Genomic DNA, 23,709 nt, shown 5'->3' with positions numbered 1-23,709 from the left:
TCTTATTGAAGGAATTTTCTCTGATTATGTGTGCAAGGTAAATGAGTTCTTTCTGGAATAGCTCTCATTTCTTTTTATTGATTTTCAGATCGGCAGCATTCATCTTATCAGGCTTTCTGTAAATGGATTTGGTCATGTTCAAAGGTTTTAGTGTGTGCTAGAAGTCAGGCTGAGGAAAGCCTGACTTCTCGTTAACCTCCAATAGCCTTAGTCTATCCTGAAGTTATTTTGTATCAGCTCGAGCCATCTGCTGTTGTGAAAACAGTTTTGCCCTTGTCCTTTGGATCTGCTGAGATTTATCATTACCTAGTTTTTAAGCTCCGGTGTAGAAAGCCAGCCTGAACCTGCTCCCACAAGGAGATGGTACCCAGGCGCTGGTACTCTTAATGCTGAACTTCTGAGTTTCTTGGGATCTGGTGCTTTACTTCTCATACAGGACTGTGAATGAGACACAAGGAATGTTTAAAATCTAAATCTAGTAGCGTGTCAGAACAAACATAAAAGAAACTCTGGGAGCTTGTTTTTACACCCTTCCCTTTAATAAGTTAGTGGTTTTATTTTTTTTTCTTGCATCAAAGTATGTTAGATCCACTTCCTCGTATTTTGCAGCTGTGGCTCTTCTTCCTACTACTGATATTTGCCAGAAATAGCAAATGAATAGAAGACAATTCTTGTTTCAGACCCACAAAAAGTGTAGCAAGTAAAATGGAAACTTGTTTTAAGTGTTAGTATCTTGATGCCACTAAGGCTTTATCTCCCTTTTGCTGTGACAATACTGTGGTGTGGCACTGCTGCTGCCTCTGGAGGCATGAGGACAGCTTGTTCTCCACCTCTGGCCTTCACTGAAAGTATCTCGGGTCATCTGGCATCCATGAAACTGTGGCAGTCAGCTGGAAGAAATATCAAAGTTTGACTCTGGCGTATGGCTTATTGCATTTAGGAACTACTGGGCTACATCTTTCCTGTTTCATGTGGCCGCGTGGTTTAAAACAAACAAACCCTCTGCTCTGTAAATTTCCAAAACACCCATTTATTACACAGATAATTATAATAAAACTTGTTTTAGGAATCCAGACTTCTTGGTCAAATTCTAAAGGACCACTTTTTAAATTCACATTTCCCTGGCTTTGTAATGATTAATGTCCCCAATCATTTTCTTCTGTCGGACCTAATGACTGTTCAGTTTTAGATCCCATTTCTTTTAGTCATTAACATATCTTAGCTAATGATCAGTCCGCTGCTTCCCCTGCTGTGCGTTGCGCTTCTGTATCCTACCAGCCCTTCCCATTGTTGTTGCTGTTTGATATTGTCCAGATCTCAACAAGGCTACAAAGTCGTTTGCTAAACCTCAGAGTTACTATCTTTTAACTTGACGCTCTTCGTTTTATAGAATTGGAAGTGAATTTTCACTGCATGTTTGCCCAGCTTTGTATTTCTTACAATTCATCTCTCTGTTGCCAATATTTCCTAGTGCCACTGCAGCCTAATTGTGTCTTCACATTTGACAATTGTTTTCACTTTATAAACTGAATTTATCTTTTTTTTTTTTTTTTTTTAAATCATTCTAGCATTTCTGGGGCAGATGCCCTTTTTCCTGTGATCATATTAAGCCCTAGAAATGAGGTTCCGTTTTCCTTACTCACATCTGCTTTGCTTTTGGTACTCTGCAAGGAGATACTCAGGTGACAAGCGCCACAGATCCTATAAGTATCTTCAGGCTTTTCCAGAAAGTCTTGCTCTTAACACGGGAGCATCCGTAAGTGGTCCATTGCCACTGTATACCAAAATCTTCATTTGCATCTGGATTTGCTGCAAATACATGTCTCTAGAGATCTATATGCAGTTTGCTTCTTCACTATTCTTCTATTTCGGACTCTCCCAAAATCTTTCTTGAACCACGTGCTGCTCCAGTGATGGAGAGTGGAATACTTCCCTCCCTGCATCTTATATCCAAACCAGCTGTGGTAATACTTCTTATTTTCCTCCTTTTCAGTAGGTTTACATGTTAATTTTAGATCTAGTTTACTTTCCAAAGCTTCCAACCACACCAATATAACTTCTCACATGATGCTTTCTGGTTTATTCTCGCTCTTTGATTAACAAAAAATAATATTGATTGCTTATGTGGGGTGTTCTGCTTGTTTAGATATGATGCAGATTTTCCTGTTTGGATAAAGAAGTGGACTCACTTCCATAGAAATAACAATTATGTAAACTGTCTTTTCAGCCTAGAAAAGAAATTATAAGAGACAGAATATGATAGAGATGCATGAGTGGAATTGAGAATAGAGAACAATAATTCAGTCTTTCACAGCATGAGAACACATGAGCATCAGTTGAACACTTTCAAACCAAAACAAGTATTTCTTTATGTATAGTTGGACTGTAGAACTCATTGTCATACAGCACTGTTATTCGTGAAATATTTGTAAAAGTTCAAAGAGCAATGAAACAAATTCATAAAAGAAAAGTTCCCAACTGGCTATTGACTCCAAAAGTCCTCAGATGCCACAAATCATTGGAGCGTTTACAAGGAAAATCTCAGTACGGGCTTGCCCTCTTATATGTTCCCAAGGCATTTGGGTTTCGGGTCACTGTGAGAGACTGTACAGGACCATGTGGACTTTCAACAGTATGGCTCTTCTTAAGACCAGTATTATTGATTAAATCATTATTTCACAATTATATATAACTAGAAAACATAATTTCGTTTATTTATATATCTGGGCATTGCAAACAGACATAAAAAATGGGTGTTTGAGTTGAAGACAAAATATGACCAGCACTTCTTGTAAGACATGTTTGAATGGAATCATACTGAAATAGTACACTCTGTTTTAATGATTTTTAACTGAACAGAGTAAGCAGCTCAGCGGATCCGGTTTTGGATTCGCTCCAGGCACAGAGCCATAAGAATGATGTGGTTTCGGGGGACTGAATCCAACACGCATGCAAGCAGGCATGTATGCAGAAGAGGAGCCAAACTGGAGTGAAAGAGGAGATGTACAGCCTGATCTGGGCGCTCTGCCGGTTAATATGGAAAATTTGTTCTGTGGCATTTCCTATGCAAACACAAAGAGTGCTTTGAAAGTCTGAGCTTTTTAATTTGCTGCAGGTGCCAACCAATGCAGAGCAATTTAACTTAGGAATTTTATTTCTGAAGTTATTAATCGTAAGCTGGTGTAAAGATGTCAGTTAAACAGCATCACATTTTAGCAAATTATTTTGCATGAAATAAAGTGGGCCTGTGTCATAGTCCAGTTACTGAGAAGATTTTAAAAATTTTTAACTTTTATTTATTGTTTTTTTTCTAAATTCCCAGTATTTCTTTGCTTTTATTAGATGTGCAGCTCTGCTCCTTGCCTCACGCTGACTGGCACCGCACCAATAGACACCCAGGTTGGGTGTGAAAAGGCAAACTCTCACGCACCTCTTGAATCTCGTAGAAAAAAAATCGGGGATGAGGTAAACCTGGACTGGGGAACAGCTTGATGATCCCATTCTGAAGCTCCCCTGTGGGTGTCGTCTCTCCAGCTGCTGTTTCATGGTATAATTGTCGTATGTGGTAGCCATGCTGGTTTGGTGCTGAGAACGGTTTGTAAGTGCTGTGGAAATACCTGTCCACTGGCTGCAAACTGAGCGACTGGGAAAGCCCGTTGGAGCTGATAAGGCTGGTAGTGGAAACGTTCATCTCTTTCCTTCTGCTTCTAGCTGACAGCTAGATTTTCGTGCAGGACAGTGATTTCTGGCTGCTAAATTACAAGCTTTCTTGCATAAACCAAAAGAGACCAGGTTCATTTAACTGAGACCAATATGCATCTATGGAGATTTCCAGAAGGATATTTAAACACCCTGTGCGTGACACCGCAATGGTAGAAGAACAAAATGTCATGCCTGCAACTTCTAATGACCAGAGTTGCAAATAATCCTCCTTAGGCAACCATCGTCTGCAACGCTGTCAGCACAGGGAATCCTCAAGTGCAGAGAATTTATGGTTTTGTGCTGAGAAATATATGTCTAACTGAAACTTTTGAGACATTTAAAGCAGATGCTCCTTTTCAGGGAATATGGCCTCTTCTCAATGGCCTTGCAGCTTAAATTTACGTAACTTTCCATCTCTGGGTTGGACTGTGCGTGTTCTTCCAAGTAACAGTTGTGGGGTTTTCTTTTCTTTCAGGGATGATGGATTTTAAGGGTTTTTATGATTGACCAGGTAGAGAATGTATCTGTATGAATTTTTTTGAGAGAGGATAATTGCATTGTACTTACAGCATAAGTACATTTTTAAAAAGAATGAGGAGCAGGTTTTACATTGCTCTTTGAAAGCATTAAGAATAAATTTGCTCAGTGGTAACAATAAGCTATTTGAGATTTTCACATTTAATATTCAGCACCAGCTTTGGAGATTAAAATGCACCGAAAGAAATTGGCTAGTGGAAAACTATTAGTGCCATCAATTTAAGCTAAATTTGTTTAAAAATTTTCAATAAATAAATAATACAGGAAAAAAGCCTTCTGTCCTGAAAGGAATGTGAGGGCTACTAGAGTTTCTCCTTCAATATTCAAACTAATTTATGCAAGTCTGAGCAAATAAACTCCTAAAACTTTGAAGTAATTTAAAACCAAAACTGTGTATGGTCCATAAATACTGAGGATACTCTATTTCCTGGAAATATCAGGAAAATAACACTTTAAACTTTTATATACGCAAATACAAGATGTATTTTTACAGCAGAGCCCTTTTTAAAGCACGGACCATTCTCCACAATAGCTCCATCACCACACAACTCCCACTGGGCATTGCACACACAGTAGATCAAGAACTTGATCAGAAGATCAAGAGAATAACACACCATCCCTTCTTCCAAAAGACATTGCAAGCAATATGTACATGCGTTCTCACCACGGAGCAGATGCACAAATCCTTAGTTTCTTGAGTTGTTGCTCGGGTAGTGCTGACAGTTCCAGTTTTCTGCCTGGGGGAACTATTTGTATAGGAATACAGCTTTTCTAAGAAGAAAGGAGCAGCCTCAACTTAGAAAACGTGTTACCAAATTAAGACGCTGTTCTGAAGTAATTTTGTAGTAGCATCAGAGGACCTGCAAGAATAGAGCAGAATTACAGCCTTCACACTATCTAATACAGACCTGTTTGCTCTCTCCAACTCCCATTTATGCGGTAGAAACATGTAAGATTTCAAGTCTATGGGTGCACCTCCAGTAGTCTAGGTGAGAATAAAACTCTGCCATTCAAAACTGCCCACTATGCCAAAATCCAAATGGGCACGTAAATAATGCGTAACTCAGAGAGGAGACTGAGAAAAATTATTCTATTTTAATAACCTGATTATGAGGGGTCTCTGCATGTACTTTGTGTCTTAATAGTTCAGTACAGAAATCTGGTAATATTTTGGGGTAATATGGATAAGCTTTATGTAAGAATCTAGTCCACTGGGCAATGATGGCAAGCAAGACTGATCTCACCTGAATCCTTTTCGAAGTCCATCCACTGCTAAAGCATATCAGCCCTTGCCAACTGCTGACCTAAGCCTCACTATTGATTCTGTGGTACAGGGGAAAAAAATAAATCTTTGTTTTACATGATCTCTATTCCAATATTCTGCAGTTCTGAGCAGCAAACTCATGTCAGGGGTCCATCTATGTACCTGACATTCCCGCTGAATAGAAGCTGCAGAGCTGAATTGAGTATTGCTGAGCTGTAAATGTTTATAGTAACACAAGACAGAAATGGGAGATCTCCTCTGGAGAATTTTCTGTGCCTGAGAGTAAAGCACAAAAATAACTCCATGGTTCCTTCCTTCCTGAGAATGATTCCCTGAAGTATTTCAGGAAGAAAATCTATCAGTGTGTTCCTTACTCCATTTGCTCCTTCTAGAGAATTTCTTCTAACTCTTTTGCAAAAAGTTCAGTTTCAAAGACTGTATGGTATGTGTCTCTGCAGTAGCCAGGGCTGTAATTTCTCCAATTCACCCTACTAGAGGACAGATAGTACATGCTACTTATTTTACTCATCTCACACTTGATGATATAATTCAAAAGTACTTTCTTGTAACCCTTGAGAGATTACTTCAAAAAAGGAAAATAAATAGTGGGAAAGCCCTTTTATCCATTCATCTACTGCACGTCCCCTGCATAAACTTCTTTGTGCAAAAGTGATGATGTGACAGTGTACGTGAGCATGAGCAGACCTGAGTTTGTGTGCTGTTCCTATGAGATCAAGCATCTAAAAGAAGCTGGGTTTCCCCTCCTTTGAGAATTTGCCTCCTCTAAGGCAAGGTTATGCCAAACCCGTAACATTTAAAACTTATGACTAAACCTAACGGATCTCTTTAAGAACTACAGATGCATGAGATGCAGGGTTTGGAGGCTGGAGAAGAAAAAGGTTGCCTTTGGGGGCTGTTTTAGCTTCTCAGTGTACACTTGGCTCAGATCTTATTTCTTTGCAACAGTAAGGCTTCATAATTAGCTTTTATAAACAAAGTCTTAATCTAGGAGGTAGATTAAGAAAAGAGAAGGAATGTTTCAAAATTCACAATAAGTTTTCAAAAGCTGGCAACACTGATGAGAATTCAAGCTGATCATCCAAAATCAGAAGTCATGCAATAAATTCCTGACCTTGGTCACTTTGCAGGGAGAAAGAAGAGGGGGTGGCCACTGTGTTGCAGCAATGTGAGCCTCAAGTTGACCTTTTTGTCCAAAGTCAGAAGTTACCCTGAGTGTTTCTGTGCAGCTTTCATGTGGAGAAGGGGTGCGTGCTAGACTTGTCTTGTTTTGCTCATAATATAAATACCTTTTTTTTTCTTTTCTTTTCTTGTTTTTCAGCAACAGTTGGCCAAGAACATAAAATTTGGGCAGCCTCCACAAATGACAGTTTCTGTGAGGACAATAGGGGAGGCAAACGCTAGTATGGAAGAGGATGTGCTGCTCAGTAGCCCCATGGAGACTGAGACTCAGCAGGACACAGTGATCTCAGACAGTGGTAATAAAGTAAGCACTTTAAATCGATGTTTTCATGGCATTATAGCTGTATTAAAGCAGCAAAGTTCACTGGGGCGTAGCAGATGTCTCCAGTGAGGCGTAGCTGAGCTCAGTGTGCTGTTTCATGTGGGTGGGATCTCTCAAGTCGTGCTTCCTGGACTGGTGAGAAGCGTGTGCTCTTGGCATCCTGGGCCAGGTCCCACGGAATTACCAGTTTGAATGTCTGCTCTGAACTTCCAGCAATGCAGACATCACTCTCAGTGCTGCTAGAAGACAGGAAATTTTTCTGAGACAGAAAATGTCTTGAAATATGGACGTCCCAGAATGGAAAGTTGGGTGCAGCATCGAATGGCAAAAAGGAAAATCATTCCAAAATGAGAGGGGTCTGGAGCTTAAATCTGTAAAATCCTGGGTCTTGGGGTAAATATCCATATTTCTCATGGACAGGAACTGAAGGCAAAGAAGGGGGAGAAACATTTTGAGAATGGTCCCTAAATCCAAATGGCCAGTATAATTCAAATAATTATTCAAATTATGCATGAAGATTTTGATACCAGGAACCGTAGGCATTCTGGTGTCCAGAAGGGGCTTGCTCAGGCAGTGAAGAAACACAAGTGATGGAAGCTCTCCAGAAATTCTCTAAGGCAAGACTGGTTCTGTGTGTTGCTGTAATGGCTGGAAGGAGTGCCAGGGACAGAGGGACATCCTTCCCGGCCCAGAGGAGGCTGGCTTTGTGCCTGGGAACCCTTGGGGAGGGCACGCAGCAACCTACCATGTGCATTCAGCCCCTGAGATCCTGGAGGGACACCAGGACATGGCCTTCAGGTCGTGTTCACTAGTGCTAGCTGTGGGAAAGGCAAAGGCAGTAAGCGGCCTCTGCAGCTCGTGCCTGTATTCAGCCGAACAGACAGAAGGGAGATTTATGGCTGAAGTGGCCCAAATTCCTCATCAGTCTTCAAGGGGCGTCATAGCTCCTCTGTGACCACTTCCTCCGCAGCTGTGGTCGGATCTGTCAGGGACCCCAGGCATTTGGGTAGGACCTGCACACTCATGCCTCTCCCTCTGCAGTCTGGAAGGATAAAAATGCAGTCAAAGTAAGGTGTATTTCTTCTGCTTCACCAATACTCCCTTTTGAAGCAATCAGTTAAGGTGAATCCAGAGCATACTGTGCACACAAAAAGTGCGGTGGGATTGTGGACAGGTTTTGGCTAGCTACCCTGGTACTAGGCAAGACTCTCCGTTTGACACCAACATACATTCTCTGCAGACAGACTTCTTGCTGGGTCCTGCAGGACACCCAGATGTCACCTAGTGACCTCCAGCTTGAAGGAGCAAATAATTCAAGCACTAGAAAAAACATTGAAGTATTTTTCTGTAATAAGGAGGGAGAGATTCAGTCCTTAGCACCTCTACTCTTTTAATTATTATGTTTTGAAAACAAAATTAATGCCCCTTTGCATAGTTCTTTTTCCAAATATTGAAGGAGCAAACGTCCCTACTCAGAGGAGGTTGCAGACACTAACAAACCAACGGGACATGCACAGGGTCACCCAGAGCACTCAGCACTTTCCTTTTCTCTTACTGTGTGCCACTCATTACCTGCTTTATCCGAGATGCCTGGTGCGCGGCAGCTTGCCTGGTTTCTGTGCTTCTGTCTCTGCTGTTGGCCTTGTACCTCCTCTGCACGTTTATCTGCAAAGGTCCCAAGGGGGACGGGGGGGCTTCTGTCAGGAGTTGGTGGCCAGGACCACGTAGCGCTGCTCTACTTCAAACAGGTTTTTTGTCTTGCTTTGTAACTTTTGATTTTCCCAACTGAGTAACTTGGATTGACGGCAAGAGTTCTGCATTTCATTTAACCTGTGTTTCTAAAGCTGATTGTTTAGGCTTTTACACTGGTGCACCTGGTGTAACGGGATCCAAACATTCATTAGTTCATGAAGTAATACTGCGATATAATGATTAAAAACAATGTTTCTGAGTGTGAAGAATGCTGCTTCAACCCCTGCACCTTAAAAATCCGCTCCTATGAGATGGCTCGGAGAGGGACATTAGCTAAGGAGTCCTTGATAGGCTCCAATTGCTCTGGGGGAGCTCGTTTGCTTTGTAGGAAGAGTCGTCGTCAAGAATCTGGAGTTGAAACTCTTTGCAGCAGAGGTAATGCCTGATCAAGGTCCTATATTTTTTTCCCTTAGGTGTAGGTCAGGAGAAAATGAAGTTATTAAGAGCTGATTGATATCCTACAAAGCTGTACTTTTTCTTTTGATTTGGAACCTGGTTATCTTCTTAAGGAAGCGTGTTTTGCCTTTTGTAGCAGCAAAGGGAAACTCATAGCATTTAGGAACAAGAATTGTTTATCCATCAATCCTGCAGTGACAGGAAACAGGCTAAAAATCCTACTCTGACATGCCTGATTTCACAAGTGCTTTGAACCATGTTTATTAGATCCTTTACATTTTAATATCTAGCTGTGGTACTCTTCTTGTTTTCTAGTCCACTGACACTGGAGATTTCTTGAGAGCAATGAATTTGCCTGTAACAGGACATGAAGTGGAAGAAAAGGTATCAAAACTTCTATACTCGATTTGCACCAAGTTAATTTCTAATTTTAGTTATTAGAAGCCTGACAGTCAGGTTTTGCTTGAATACACATTTCATTGTTCCATGATCATCCAAAGCTGTGTGAACATTGCACAGTTTGGGGGCTAGTAAATAAGCAATAAGTAAGATTGAGAAATCTGTAAGAGTCGAGTGCAAGAAACAGCAGAACTCAGTCTCTGCCAGTCTTGCAGCATTCCTGCATTTGATGTATTAATCATAGAGCCATAATTTTCATAAGTACTTCTACTACTTTGTTATGCCTACATATAATTCAATAAGCACATGCAAAATGCTCCATCAGCTTTTAAGTAATTGGTTCCCTAATTAGCATATGTTTAACCTCGGAAGATTACAGAGCTGTCTTGAAAACAATGTATGTGATTTTCTTTCCTTACAGAAGATGTTTTATCCCTTCTTTTTTTTTTTTTTTTTTACTGTCTTCTTTTTCCACCTGGATTGTGCCAAATAGCAGTCTCAGGATGATAGTTCAGTGACTTATGGGAGAGACTGATTACAGGCTCACTCTTACATGTCTAGACATACAGTGCCACTGTATTTATTCATGAGAGGAGTCTCACTAAATCACTTTGTATTTGCACTTTCTGAACCCAAATATTTGAAGGGCAAGAGAAAAAAGCACCAATCAAAGCCAGTATTGTCTTGGGGTTTTTTTTGCTGTTCTTTGGTGCTGGCTTGGACAACTCCACGTGGCTGTGGAGGGAAGGTTTTCCGCAGGCACTGTGCCAGTCTGAGATCCAATACCGTAGTCATCTCCCATGCAGATAGTGCAGCTCTGTAGGTGTTCTGTTAGAATGCTTAGATAACTCAATCTGACTTGCTCTTGCCTAAAGTGTATAAGCTAAATTATTTAAAGATGTAGATATTTTTAACACACTGAGCAAACTTTAAAGTGTCCCAGTGTTTGATGTTGCTTAAAAGTCTGCCTATGCCCTTCCCATTCTCAACAACTTCTGAGTGGAGCTAAACTGTGAAAAAACTTCAGTTAGAATAGTCTAATTTTTAAGTGAAAAATGTAAAAACATGTAGTACTGGAAATAGGAAAATATTACAGCTGTAACTTTCATGTCCAAAGTTCATGATTTGTATAATGGAAAAACAAGGTTTGAAATATTTTCTGCTAATAACTTCTTTGAATTCAAAATGGCAAGGGCGTTTTGTGCACGTGTGTGTGTTAGTTATTTATTCATTCATTCATTCATTCATTCATTCATTTATTTAAATGGAACAAATAGTTTAATAGTATCTTACTGGTTTTGTGATACAAACAGGTCACTCCAGTCAAATCATCTCGGCCAAAAAGACAATTTTCCTGTTCTGGCACAATTGAAACAATCAATTTGGATGCAGTTCCCCAGGCTGTTGCTCGCCTAGACAACAGTGCAGCTAAACACAAGCTGTCAGTGAAGCCAAAAAAGCAGAGGATGTCAAGAAAGCACAAGAGATTAACAAAGGTATTGAATCACTGGTCAAATGGTGAGAGGAGGGGGGTTGCTTTTGAAGCTGGGTACAAAATAACCATAACTGAGTGCACCAGGAGTAGCTATAGACAGAAGACTGTCTGAAGATGTGATTAACACTGTTAGAGATAGCTATTGAAAGCTTCTCCAACAAATCTTGTGTCTTCAGGGCAAAGCAAAATGCAGGCATCTTACATTTTGTCTTGAATTCAAGATAAAGATGAAACTCTAGCTGGAGAGAAGATGCAAAGAAGTTTTAGTATGGCCAGTTGAGACAAATACTACTTATACCTGAGGTATTTCTATTAGGATTTTACACTAGGAGAGCTTTCTGATTCTAGTTTTTCTAGTAAAAAAATAAAGGTCTGAAGGTTATCTGCCACTGTTAATGCTGCTCTGGTATAGGCAATCAGATAGTGCAAAATATGGTCGGAAAAAAATAATCTCTAAAACTGGCATGAGTTCTGACAGTGATAATACCATTGTCATATGAGAAAGAATAAGACTTAAGTAACACAGCTCTTGCTACAGTTAGAATGAATTATCAAACCCTTGCTTTGTATACTTACTGCATGGCTACTTTGCTTTTTATCCTGACATCTTACCAGTGCTTGTAAACGGGACAAGACTATTCATCTAATACAGGGTTCAGGAGAGGCCGCTGTCCTTTCTTCTGCACCATTGTACTTGCATTTATCTCTCTTGCAATGAAGAAATTAAATTTAAACCTCTTGTTTATACAGGATGTTTAACTGGAGCCGAATGATGGCTCAACAAATGAGCTAGTCAGGGCATTAGCTGAGCTGTTCTCCTCATAGAGAGTGCTGGGAAACAGTCCTCAGGTGCAGTTCACCTTCAGACCATGTCACTACAGAGACAAGGAGTAAGCTATGAAGAAAATTTGCATTCAGTTTAATGCAGGTATTGCACCCACATGCCAGGGCAAGTACGGAGAACCAGCCAGCAGTTAGCACATGCCTCTGTACAGTACAGTATTGCTGGGGAGCTCTAGGTTCTCTGTCTTTGCATGGTCCCACGGTTCCTGCAATAGAACTGGAATCTCAGCACAGATAATGAGGAAGATATCCTGGCTTGGGATTTGTGAAATGCAACCAAATTGTGTTACCCTGAGCAGTGTTCTCTCCTGGCTAGCATTTCAGAGCTCTTTTCTGCAGGCAACAGCTTCTGTCTCTGCAAGTAACAGCTAGATTTGCCATGACAGAACTGGCAAAACAATGCCCTTAAGCAGGTGCTAATTATTTCAGGCTTAAAGGATGGAGTTCTAAGTAGTAGAACAGGCATATGAAACTTGTGCTCTATTCCTTGGGCTTCTGCAAATTTGAAATGGTAGGTCCCACTCTGGATTATGTTGTGCGCACCAAATAGTGATTCAATATTTAACGTTACACTGTTGTCACTCTTAGGATGTTTTCTTTCTTTTAAAGGCTATCATCTGAATAGGTAAGAGGCATGAGATCTATGATGATGTGATCCATAAATTGGGGTGGGTGTGTTGGCTCTGGATGTAAATCGCTGTTTAAAAAAAAAAAAAGTTGTTTTGCATTTGTGATTGATTGTTCACTGTAAAGAACAAGCCAATAGACAATATTCAGTAACTTCAAACTTGTCTCCCAATTTCCAATTTTAGGGATCACAAAGTTTAACAATAACAGAATTTGAGCCAGAGGACCTAGAAACTGAGGTATATGGAGACAGATACCCAGGGTATAATGGACACATCATAGCAGACAAGCTAATCCAGAACAGAGATGAGCAGAAGCACCTTCAGCTGGCAGAGGAGAAAAGAATTGAAGATCACTGGGGGATCTTTGAGGCTGAAAGGATAAGGCAGATAGTAGAAATGGAAGAACAAAGAGAAATGGAAGAACAAAGGTGCCAAGAACTTGAGCAGATTCAGAAAGAGCAGGAGAGAAGGCATTGTGAAGAAGAGAGGGGGCAGTATCTCCTTGAAGGAGAGACATCTGTGGAAATAGAAGAGCAAACATGCCCTAAAGAGGAGAGAGGACTGCTGGAGGCTGAAAAGAGGCGAGAGCTGGAGGAGCAGAAGCAGCAGAAACTGGAGAAGCAGAGGCAGAAGGAGTTGGAGGAGCAGCAGGGACAAGAGCTGGCGGAGCAGAAGCACCAGGAAAAAGAGGAGAAGCAGAGACAAGAGCTGGAGGAGCAGAAACTCCAGGAACGGGAGCAGCAGAGGCAGAAGGAGTTGGAGGAGCAACAGAGACGAGAGCTGGAGGAGCAGGGGCACCAGGAACGGGAGGAGCAACAGAGACAAGAGCTGGAGGAGCGGAAACTCCAGGAATGGGAGGAGCAACAGAGACAAGAACTGGAGGAGCAGAAGCACCAGGAACAGGAGGAGCAACAGAGACGAGAGCTGGAGGAGCAGAATTGCCAGGAATGGGAGGAGCAACAGAGACAAGAGCTGGAGGAGCAGAAGTGCCAGGAACAGGAAGAGCAGAGACGTAAGGAGTTGGAGGAACAGAAGCATCAGGAATGGGAAGAGCAGAGGTGCAAGGAGCTGGAGGAGCAGAAGAGGCTAGAGCTGGAAGAATTAAGGCAACACAAGATCGAAAAACAGTGTCAAGAGGGAGACGAAAGAAATTGGCTGGAGGAGCAAAAAGAACTCAAGGAACAAAATAAGGAATTAAAACAGAGACGAGAGCTAGAAGAGAAGGAGCTTCAAGAAGCTGAAATAAAACTGAAGCAGGAGAAAGAAGCTGAGAGCCTCAAACAACAAAAGAAACAGGAGGAACAAAGGCATTTGAAGGAGAAAGGAGAAAAGACAGAGAAGGAACAACCCCAGCAAGTAATGGATAAGAAAAAGAAACGGGAAGAGCAGAGAAAACACAAGCTCACAAAACAAATGCACATGGAAAGTGCAGAAGGTCTGCAACAAGATGAACTGAAGCAGCAAAAGGAACAAAATGAACAAGAGTGGAACAAGCTGGAAGAGCAGAAGGTAGACCCAGAAGGACAAAATCTTCAGCAAATCCAACAAGAAAAATCCTTGGAACAGCAACAGGACAAGGATCAATTGTGTTCTGGAGGGGCTGACAGGCATCCAGTAGAGGAGAAGCTCCAAGAAGGAACAAGATCCCAAAAACTCAAACAGCCAGAAGAAGGGAATAAAACAGCAGAAGAAGTCCTAGCCCAGAAACTGAAGAGAGAAGTTGAGGCTCAGGAGCAAAAGCGAATAGGCGAAGAACTTAGGTGGCAAGAGGTAGATGAAAGACAGACTGCATCTAGACCCTTCACATTTCAAGTGTCTTCTGGAGATAAACAGATCATATTTCAGAAAGTAAACCTGAGTCCAGTCATGCCCGTCAAAGGAGCAGGACACTCTTCCCCATCTGTCAAAGACTACAGGATGCACACTTCCAGCAAGGGCTCTCATACGCTCCCGTCTTCTGTGTGTGTACCCCATACAGCTATTTTGGTTACTGGAGCACAGCTGTGTGGCACAGCAGTTAACTTGAACCAGATAAAGGACACGGCTTGTAAATCATTACTTGGCTTAACGGAAGAGAGAAAAAATGTGGATATTCCTTCACCAGAGAAAGCTCAGAAAAAAACCCAGGATCCCAAACCCAGCAACAGTAAAATGAAATATGCACAAGAGACATTGAACAACCAGGCTGTACTAGCTGAGTGGGCTTCCATCCGCTCCAGGATCCTAAAGAACGCAGAAAACAGCAAATACAATGAGAGAGACCGAGTGAGTGTCTGCAGACACAGTGATGACTGGACACCCCGAGGACGGGGTGCTCCTCATGGCAACTTGAGGAAAACCCTCTCTGCAAATGCAAAGTTCTCGATAACGCCAGCATGGCAGAAATTTTCAGAAGCTTCAAAAACCAGTTCAGATGTTGAAAACCTAAGTGCGGCAAAAGGCAATGAAACAGTGGCTGAGGGAAGAATCACTGGCTCATCCAGTGATTCGAAGGAGGATGTGGCTTCCACTTTTAAGGATCACTTAGCTGAAAAGGCTAAGGCAAAAATGGAAACCCATCGTGAAATGACAGACAACACAGAAGGCTGTAAATTTGCGAAAGATCTTCCATCTTTCCTTGTTCCAAGCTTTCCTCATTCTCCGAGTAAAGAATTACCCCAGGCAGGACTTCCCAGTGCTCTGGAAAATGAGCAGAGTAACACCACAAAAAAAGCAGACAAACCAGCACCAAATGCAGAAGAAAATGTTTCTCCTTTTGGGATAAAGTTACGGAGGACAAACTACTCTTTACGTTTCCATTATGATCAACAGGCAGAGCAAAGGAAAAAGAAAAGATACAGTGCAGGAGATAGTTTTGATGGTGTGCCTGACCCACTAGTTACAACAGAAGGTGAGAAAGAATCCTCTGTTTTTGCTCCACAAGAGACTACATCCCCTGGCACGGGGAGAGCGAACGTCACTGGCTTTTTAAAAGACTCAAAAGACTCTTCAATTACTGTAGTGGAGATTTCACAACCAGTGGGCACACCAGCGGTCCTACCAGCCACCAGCCAGAGTGCTTTACCCCCTCCTCATGAGAAACCAGCAGGCAAGTCACTGGTCCCACAGAAACCTGCTTTAGCTCCAAAGCCCACCAGCCAGACACCGCCATCGTCTCCTCTCTCTAAAATGAACAGGTCAAACCTAGCTGATACAGTAGGACAAAGGTTGGTTAAAGCTGAATCGGATGGTGGTTGGAGAAAAGAAGACAGAACAAATGCAGTGCACCCCACACCATCCAATGAGTACAGAAATGAAGAGGAAGAAATCAGAGAAAAGAAGTCGTTTTTCCCATCTATAAGTATTCCGTGGAGAGAAAAAAATGACAAAAAGCCTGAGCCGCTGAAGAAAGGTATGTATTTGTCAAAGGTCGTTTAGCTATTGTCTGCTTTTCCAAAATGAGATGCTGGAGGTCCAGAGGAAGACATTTGGTCTTAAGCTATATTTTTTTACCTGTGGACTACCACTACTTTTCTTAGAGTTTTCTGAAGGAATGGCACTTCCCATCACCGCAATTTAATTCAGAAACACACAAACTGAGCGTGACCAGTGCGACCTACTTAAGAAGGTTAATTTCAAGGAGTAACTGAAGTTTATGTGTGTTTTCCTTGGTAGAGATGTTACCTAGTTAGTCAGAGCATGAACTCTACGTTACATGTGTAATGGTGTCATCAGAGCAGGGGTAATCATTTTTATAATTTACATTATATTGTTTCTATTTTTTAGGGAATATTACCTAGCTTAAAAAATATGAAGATCTAGGTCCCCTATAGTGCCTGTCCCAGGCAAATTCTGTAGCTAACCCAATATAGCTGGGCACAGGAGCCTGCATATTAGAGGCATTCTTCAGTAATAAAACAATTACAGTAACTATAGTGGCTCTTCAGAGGAGGGTTGAAAGTCCCTGTGTCCTGAAATAGTATTCCGTACAAAGGGAAAAATTACCCCTTCAGAGTAAGGACACTCAGAAGAGCAAGGCAGGAATTCGGCATTTAATTGGGAAATCCCAAATTTTTTCCATTCTTGAATTTTGCAAGCATCAAGACACTTCTAAAACCCTATCTCAGTGGAACTACTGCTTATTTTTTTACAATTTTTTACACTTTTTCCTTTCATGTCCATTTTTAAACGAGGATTTATGGAAACTAGTTGGAAGCAAGAGCTGCTGGCTTGGGAGAGCAGGTCCCAGGTCAGGTGAGGGTTTCTGTGCTCACTGAGAGCACCTTTGCACCCCAGTGCTGCTCCCTGCTGCTCACAGCTCTATGCTGGGTGCAAGCCCCAATTTCATGCAGGGTACAGAAAGTCAAATGCTCAGTGGCAATTTAAAAAAAAAACCCACAACCATTTTTTAAAGAAGGGCTGCATTTACAGGAGCACATATTTTCAGCTCCCTTCTTTTGACTGAAGTTTGGACACTCTTCTTCCCCTAATTATGGCTGGAAAACCAGGGAACTGCAGTACCTAGTGGTATTTCATCCCTTTCATCAGAGGTATAAACAATCAATGCATATGTACCACTTTTACTTAAATATCTCATGTAGTGGGAGTAGCTCTGTAGTAAATTAGGCTATAGCTTTAAGTGTCTGGGATAGGCTTTTTCACAAAAAAAAGGATAAATTTGGACAGCTGTGTGTGAGTGTGTTGAATTAGATCTTATTCTTGAGGCATAAAAACTGTTTCAGGATTGACATGGAGTCCAGGAAGGTCTGTGAGTGGCTTGGCATTCAATGGGCTTAGCGCCAGAGTTTTCACAAGGTAGACAAGTCGTACAGACTTGAGACCAGAGATGTGCATTACTTAACCAATTATTTTCATGTTTTCTTTCAGAAAAACCAGTCCTCCAGAGCAGGCACTCTTTAGATGGATCTAAAGTGATGGAAAAAGTTGAAACATCACAACCACTTTGGATTACTTTAGCGCTGCAAAAGCAAAAGGGATTTCGTGAGCAGCAAGCTACAAGGGAAGAGAGGAGACAAGCCAGAGAGGCAAAGCAAGCAGAGAAGTTGGCTAAAGAAAATGTAAACAATCTTTAGAAACCTGCCCATTAGTAATACTGATACCATAATTATAACCATTAGCTAGTTTTATTATGTGAAAGGGAATTTTGGTTTATGTTTGGTTTGTAAGCTTTCATAAAAGCTAAAATGACAGTGAGTAAAAAGTAGTCTGAAAGTCTGGAGTTCCCTTTTGCAAAATAAAGACCTCCAGGAGAAAATACTGTGCAGTAGTGTGACAATTTTTGTGTAAACTCCGATGCCTTAATATCAGGTGGTAGTTCATGGCAACCATAAGCACGACAACTATGCAGGTGATAGAACAGAAAAACTGTATTCAACATGATTCTTTCAAAGCTTGAGTAAATAAGATGTTAAGCCTTAATCCTTAGGGAATAATAGCTGGAATACTAATTCATACATTAATGTAGGTGAATCTTAGTAAGTTTGAATTTATTTTTATTGTAACATCTTTTGTTTGGATAAAATGTAGATGAATGAAAGAAATGAACCATCATGCAAAACATCCAAATGCCTAAAGCAAGCACTGAATTCAAGTATCACTTCTTTCCTGTTCTCTAAATAGCTATTTACTATCCATGGTTTTCTATTGGTAAGAAAACCACTTCTACTTACAGTACAGAAGTGATGCTACACATGCATTGATGCTCTATATAGATACCACAGATGGTAAAAAGAGAGGTTATGTGGATAATTAAGTATATTTTGATGTTTGTTATGAGACCCAAATTTCTGATGGGCACGTGCATAATTACAGCTGTAGATAATTGGTGGAAGAAAACGGCAGTGGGCGAGAAGTTGCTCAGAGATGCACACTGTGTTTCAGTGCTGTATTTAACAGGTAGGGTTGGCTCAAACTGTTCAATATTTTGACTGAAATGACAAGCCGACAAATTTAACTTTGTGGGGGGGATTTTTACAGTCTGTAATAACCATTAGTTTTAGAAGTATCAGAGTGTTTTGGTCTTTTGCTGAAAAGGAAGGTTAAGGAACGGACAGGCGATGAATGAAAGCATCAAGTGTGACATCTCTTACTTGTAGCTGTTACATGACAGACTTTTTCTCATAGAGCAGTTTTCCTTCTCTGTTCTAGGCTGCTGTAAGTAATCAGTCAGATAATAAAAGCAGCAGCAGCAAAACAAGCACACTGCAGAAATCTTCAACTCAAGAAGGGGAGAAGAAGATTGAGACTGCTGTGTCAAGACTAGAAAGAAGGGAACAGCTAAAAAAGTCGAACACTCTTCCAACTTCTGTGACAGGTACAGTGAGAGATTGAGATTCACTCTAGGAATAATCCACTTCAGAAATGGTATCGCATGTTCTTGAGAAAAATAATATTTTTTTTCTCCTGTACTACCCCTAGAATTACAAATGCATTTGCTTTCAGCAAGGAGCAACGCAACTTGTCCCAGTCTCATGCGTTGTCCATTACACTGGATGTACACAACTTTAACATGTTTTTAAAGTTGCACTACTGCATTTGCTTAGAAATGCCCCAGTTAAAAAAAAAAAAATAAAAAAAAAAAAATTGGCTGTCTCCCCAAGCCATATCCAACTGTATTTTTGAAACATGACTAATGCACATTAGGGGGATTTGATTTACTGTAAATTGCAATTGCAGTACTGTTTTGCCTTTAGGTTGGGGGTTAGCGCAGAGGGGGGATGACACTTCTACAAAGTGTATTTGTGTAGGAAATGAAGCATATTGTGTTCCCACACCTCTCAGTTTGCCAAGGAGAAATACTCACCCCAGAATATTTGGGAGGAATATTCTTGTTTCGTTCAAAATGCAAAAAAAATATCAATTTAGTTGAAGGTAGCCTGTTGCTTTGAATTTAGGACTTCTCCCTCCCAGTCAAGTATTTGGTAGGGAAGGTTGGAACCAGAACCTACTGCTGTATCTGTCACTTCAGTTAAACTTTTAGCAGAAGTCAAACTCTAGCACAAAAGATGATGCCAAATTAAATCGAAAAAGGGCCAAACCCCAGTTATCCTTGGTCAGTTGGTCTGTCTGTCTGCACTAGAATGAGAGTTCCAGGAGGGATGACCAATTTTGAATTACCTAAAGTGAAAGCATAGAACTATGTTGGCCCTAAAGGAAATAGTGACTGGATTTCCGTATGATTACTGGCTACATTTGGAGCCAGGTAGCCACTACCAACTGCACAAATATACTATATACAAGTATTTATTTATTATGAATGATGACAGTGATTTGGGTATCCCACAATCAGGAGAGCATTTAAGGCAGAAGACCAGGCTAGAACATGTTTAAAATAAAAGTTTGCTGAGTCCTCCTCTAAGGACATTCAAAAAACACCCAAAGCTTGAAGAAGCTGATATATTTCAGACTTGTACAACAGGAACTGATGAGGGTATAATCTTTAAAATAGCAAAAAATACCATAACCTTTAAAATAATTAGCTTTTCAAAGTGTCTGTCTACAGTAATAGTGGCTGCTACTGTTCATTTACTTATAGCTAAAAGGACAAGATGTACTAAAAAGAAAAACAAATGTTTGCCATCCGTGCAATTTTAAAGCTTTTTAAAACATTCAAAACCTGAAAATGAAATGCCACTAAAAGTAATTTGGACTGAAATAGCTTTTTGGCTCATAAAAAATAAAATGTGTAAGGGGGGATTAGTGAGGAGGTTTTTTGTGACTAAGATTTTTAGAGACACTCCATAGGTTTCACATAGGACTCATTTCAATTGGGCTGTCTTCAAGGGCATTCACAGTCCTAGAATTAAACAATCTTCCCACCTGACTTCTACAATACATTTCTACAGTTCTGCTCTGTAAAGTTGCTTGTTAGAAATCAATTGCTTATTCAACACATTCTCTTGCTGAGACAGCTCTTTGTCTTAAATACACTATTTTAACAAAAAATGGGACAAACAGTGATTGGAGAAAGCTGGTTCATTTCTTCTTCAGGATAGTCTCACAGGAGTGGTTAACTGAGGACTGCTTTCTTCCCTGTGCTTATTTAAGACCTCTCATCTGAAGAGGGAATCTAAATCCTACTGAATAGAGTTGGGTTACATGTATTCAGCAGCTGCAAAGAGAAAAAAAAAAATGCGGCTTTATTTCCCATTGTTTGCTACATTGCAGATGGAATTAAAATAGTTTATGTAAAGATGATGACGACTGGCAAATTGGAAATGTTTTCTCTGGATCTCAGAGAGATTGAAAATTTTGTCCCTATTTTTGTAAGTTACATTACTTGGAGTCACCTCTGAAAAAGGAAACTCAGCTCCTCCTAACTTGATTATTTTGCAAATACAATAAAAAGTAAGATTTAACTAAAAGAGTTGGGAATAAATACGAAGTTTTAGATCAGAATATCTTCACAGAAAGGAAGCAAAATCTCTAGAATCCTGCAACAAAGTACAGGGTTCAACTAATGTTTGTTTTTCTCTTCCCTCCACACCCCATCAAAACCAGTGGAAATTTCAGATTCTGTTCCGTCAACCCCGCTGGCAAAGGAGGTAGCCAAGAGATTCTCTACTCCTGATGCTAACCCTGTGTCAACAGAACCAGCCTGGCTTGCATTAGCCAAGAGGAAAGCAAAAGCCTGGAGTGACTGTCCACAGATCATAAAGTAAACTGTAACATTACATCTCTATTGCTATTAATTGCTTTCTTTTTATTTATTCAGCTTTTTACACTGATGAAACTGAAAATGCATGTATTGAAGGACTGAAAACTGAACTGATTACCATTTTGCTGTAGCTCACTGTAAAGGCTACTCAAGTCATATATTTCATCATTGCTTTGACAAATAGCTAAATGAGCTCACGGCAAAAATTTCAGAGCCAGACTCGCTCAAAAATTTAAGAATGCTCAGATACTGGATGTAAATTTTAGCAAGTATAGTAACAAGAACTTCAGTTCAGAAGCTCCTTAAATTCCGTGGGTATCCAGTTCCGGAATTTTAGATCTCTACACTTAAGTGGAGATCTCATAAATTTTTTTCAACACTCCATTGTTGAAAATTAAGGCGAGATGCATGTTCCCTTCTCTTATGCCTAATTTTTTTTTTAAGTGTTAAACTGTATGAACTGTCAGTTCTACCTGCTATTTGAAAGCTTCTTCCTCAATGAAGAACTTTGGGAGATATCATTCCACCTGCAAATGGTAAGTAGAAAAATGCTACCATCCAAATGCTGAGGTAATTTCTTTCATCATAGGATTAATACACTATGTCAATAGTCACTCACTCCTAGGAAGAAAGCAATTCATCCTACTTAACAAACACCACCCCCAAACCACTATTCAAACAAAAATCAGAGAGTTTTTAGAAAGAAGCCAGGGAGTCGGCATTTCTTCTAGTCATTTAAATGCATCACTGTTTGTGCTTGGCCATACTAAAATGTGTGGAGACAGTGATTGCAGATTACAACTTTAAATCAATTGACTGGCACTAAAACAAGTAAAACTATTCCTGTGCTCATGTAGCTGTAGAATTTGTCTCAGTAAGTTCCCACAGGAGTAAGACTTGCAAAACTGAAGTTAACTGAGAACTGAAAGCTAAGTCAGTGAGAATCTCAGGAGTTTTAACTCTGCATTCTTCCTGATTTTACTCCACATGCAACTTCAGGTAGTTCAGACGACTTCCTGTACTTTGACCAATACAGCCAGAACACTTCAGACAGAAGTTTACTTACCCCATCTCAGGTATTTGCTGTGGCAATTGAACACTTTATTACTTCTTGTAACTAAAATAGAAATGTTCACCCCCTCCCACTTACTTACAAAAAAGGATAAAGTCCTTGTAATAAAACCTTTACTATCCTCAACATCTCACAGAAATAGCTAGGTCTACATTTTTAAAAGTCACCCTAGTAAATAAATCTGTAACACACCCGAGTTTGTTTTACAAGGAAGCCTTTAACAAATTTGAACATCTCCTTATAACCATAAGGCTCAAAGGAGCCTTTAAGACCGTATCATCATAAAGGGAGACATTTTCATGAGAAGAAATTGCATCATTATAGAACGATACTGCATATGTTTTGTGGAAGTATTTTAGCCAAACTGCTGTATGCAGCATGAGGAGTAGCACTTTAAATTATGCAGAAAACAGAATGAAACCTGCCCTATCCTCCCGTTCCAAGAATCAAAAAAGGGGTTGTCAGCAAAAGTCATTATTGAATACACTATTTCCCACCAAACAGAAAACAACAGTTCAGTATCATGGTTATAATAGCACAAACACAACGGACGTGTTAGATTGAGTAGATGTGCAGCAGCAAGATAGGTCTTCTTGGGTCTCTTAAGCCATCAGTTTTGCTCAGTTTCATATTTAAAACCTGAATCTCTAAAGTAACTTTTTACCTTTAATATATGTCTTTAAAATGTTTTATACAAAGATGGGGCAATGCTGCTCTCAAAAGCTTGGGCGGCAGGGTGTGGGGGGGGAAGCCTTCAAAGTCAAATCTCTGCAAGCTTATCTGAAGAAAGAACTGGGCCCATAACTATTTTTGCTCTGCTAGCACCATGAATTAGTGCAGCTTATGTTAAATTTACACTTTTTCTGTGTTTATAAGCCTGTGGTACGTATTTGTAATTACAAGAACTACACTTCCTGAAATCCACCTTTATGATTATGTCTTGGGAGAAGGAGCCAGGCAGAAATACAGAGAAGGTGGAGTAAATCAGGATTAAAGAATTAAAGATACTGGTATTCTGAAAAGCATAGCAAAATTAGGTGCTATTGTGCATGACATAAGGATGCAATTTTCCAATACAATACATTATAGCACATAGATTAGAGCTTTCATTAAGGATGGTCTTAAGCTTCAAAGCAGAGGTTTTTTTTCAACCATAAAGGTATCTAGTGTAATCCTGGAAACTGTATTATGTACAGTACTTGATGGAAACATTTCTAAAGTGTACATGTTCAACAGTGACATTTCATGTTAAATTAACAAAAATTTGCACTAAATACCAATGAAGTGAAGTGTTACTTTGCTTTAGCTTTGTTGCAACCATTTCTGATAAATTGTTGGAAATCTGTAAAAATAAAACCAAAACATTACTACCAAGTTTAAAACAGCAAAAATGTTTTAAGAACCAAACAAACCACTATGTAGTATATTGTCTCAATTTTTTG

At 40.2% G+C, this 23,709-nt stretch overlaps 1 protein-coding gene across 8 annotated transcripts in view; it reads left to right on the top strand.

Annotated features, from left to right (window-relative positions):
- The window catches only part of CRACD (capping protein inhibiting regulator of actin dynamics), a 132,291-nt gene extending 109,946 nt beyond the window's left edge, over positions 1-22,345 (top strand). For all 8 annotated transcript variants that reach the window (XM_075752107.1, XM_075752110.1, XM_075752105.1 and 5 more), the window contains 7 exons: positions 6,843-7,007; positions 9,489-9,557; positions 10,886-11,068; positions 12,723-15,930; positions 17,406-17,596; positions 18,687-18,852; positions 21,039-22,345. In XM_075752107.1, the coding sequence (XP_075608222.1) occupies positions 6,843-7,007; positions 9,489-9,557; positions 10,886-11,068; positions 12,723-15,930; positions 17,406-17,596; positions 18,687-18,852; positions 21,039-21,199 (4,143 nt within the window). In that variant the 3' untranslated portion in view covers positions 21,200-22,345. The remainder of the gene's footprint in view (positions 1-6,842; positions 7,008-9,488; positions 9,558-10,885; positions 11,069-12,722; positions 15,931-17,405; positions 17,597-18,686; positions 18,853-21,038) is intronic.
- The last annotated feature ends 1,364 nt before the right edge of the window (positions 22,346-23,709 follow it).

This window comes from Balearica regulorum, chromosome 4, assembly GCF_011004875.1.
Source record: "Balearica regulorum gibbericeps isolate bBalReg1 chromosome 4, bBalReg1.pri, whole genome shotgun sequence".
NCBI classification, from domain to species: domain Eukaryota; kingdom Metazoa; phylum Chordata; class Aves; order Gruiformes; family Gruidae; genus Balearica; species Balearica regulorum.
The sequence above is the reverse complement of the archived record's forward strand: the minus strand, read 5'-3'. Positions and strand labels throughout refer to the sequence as shown.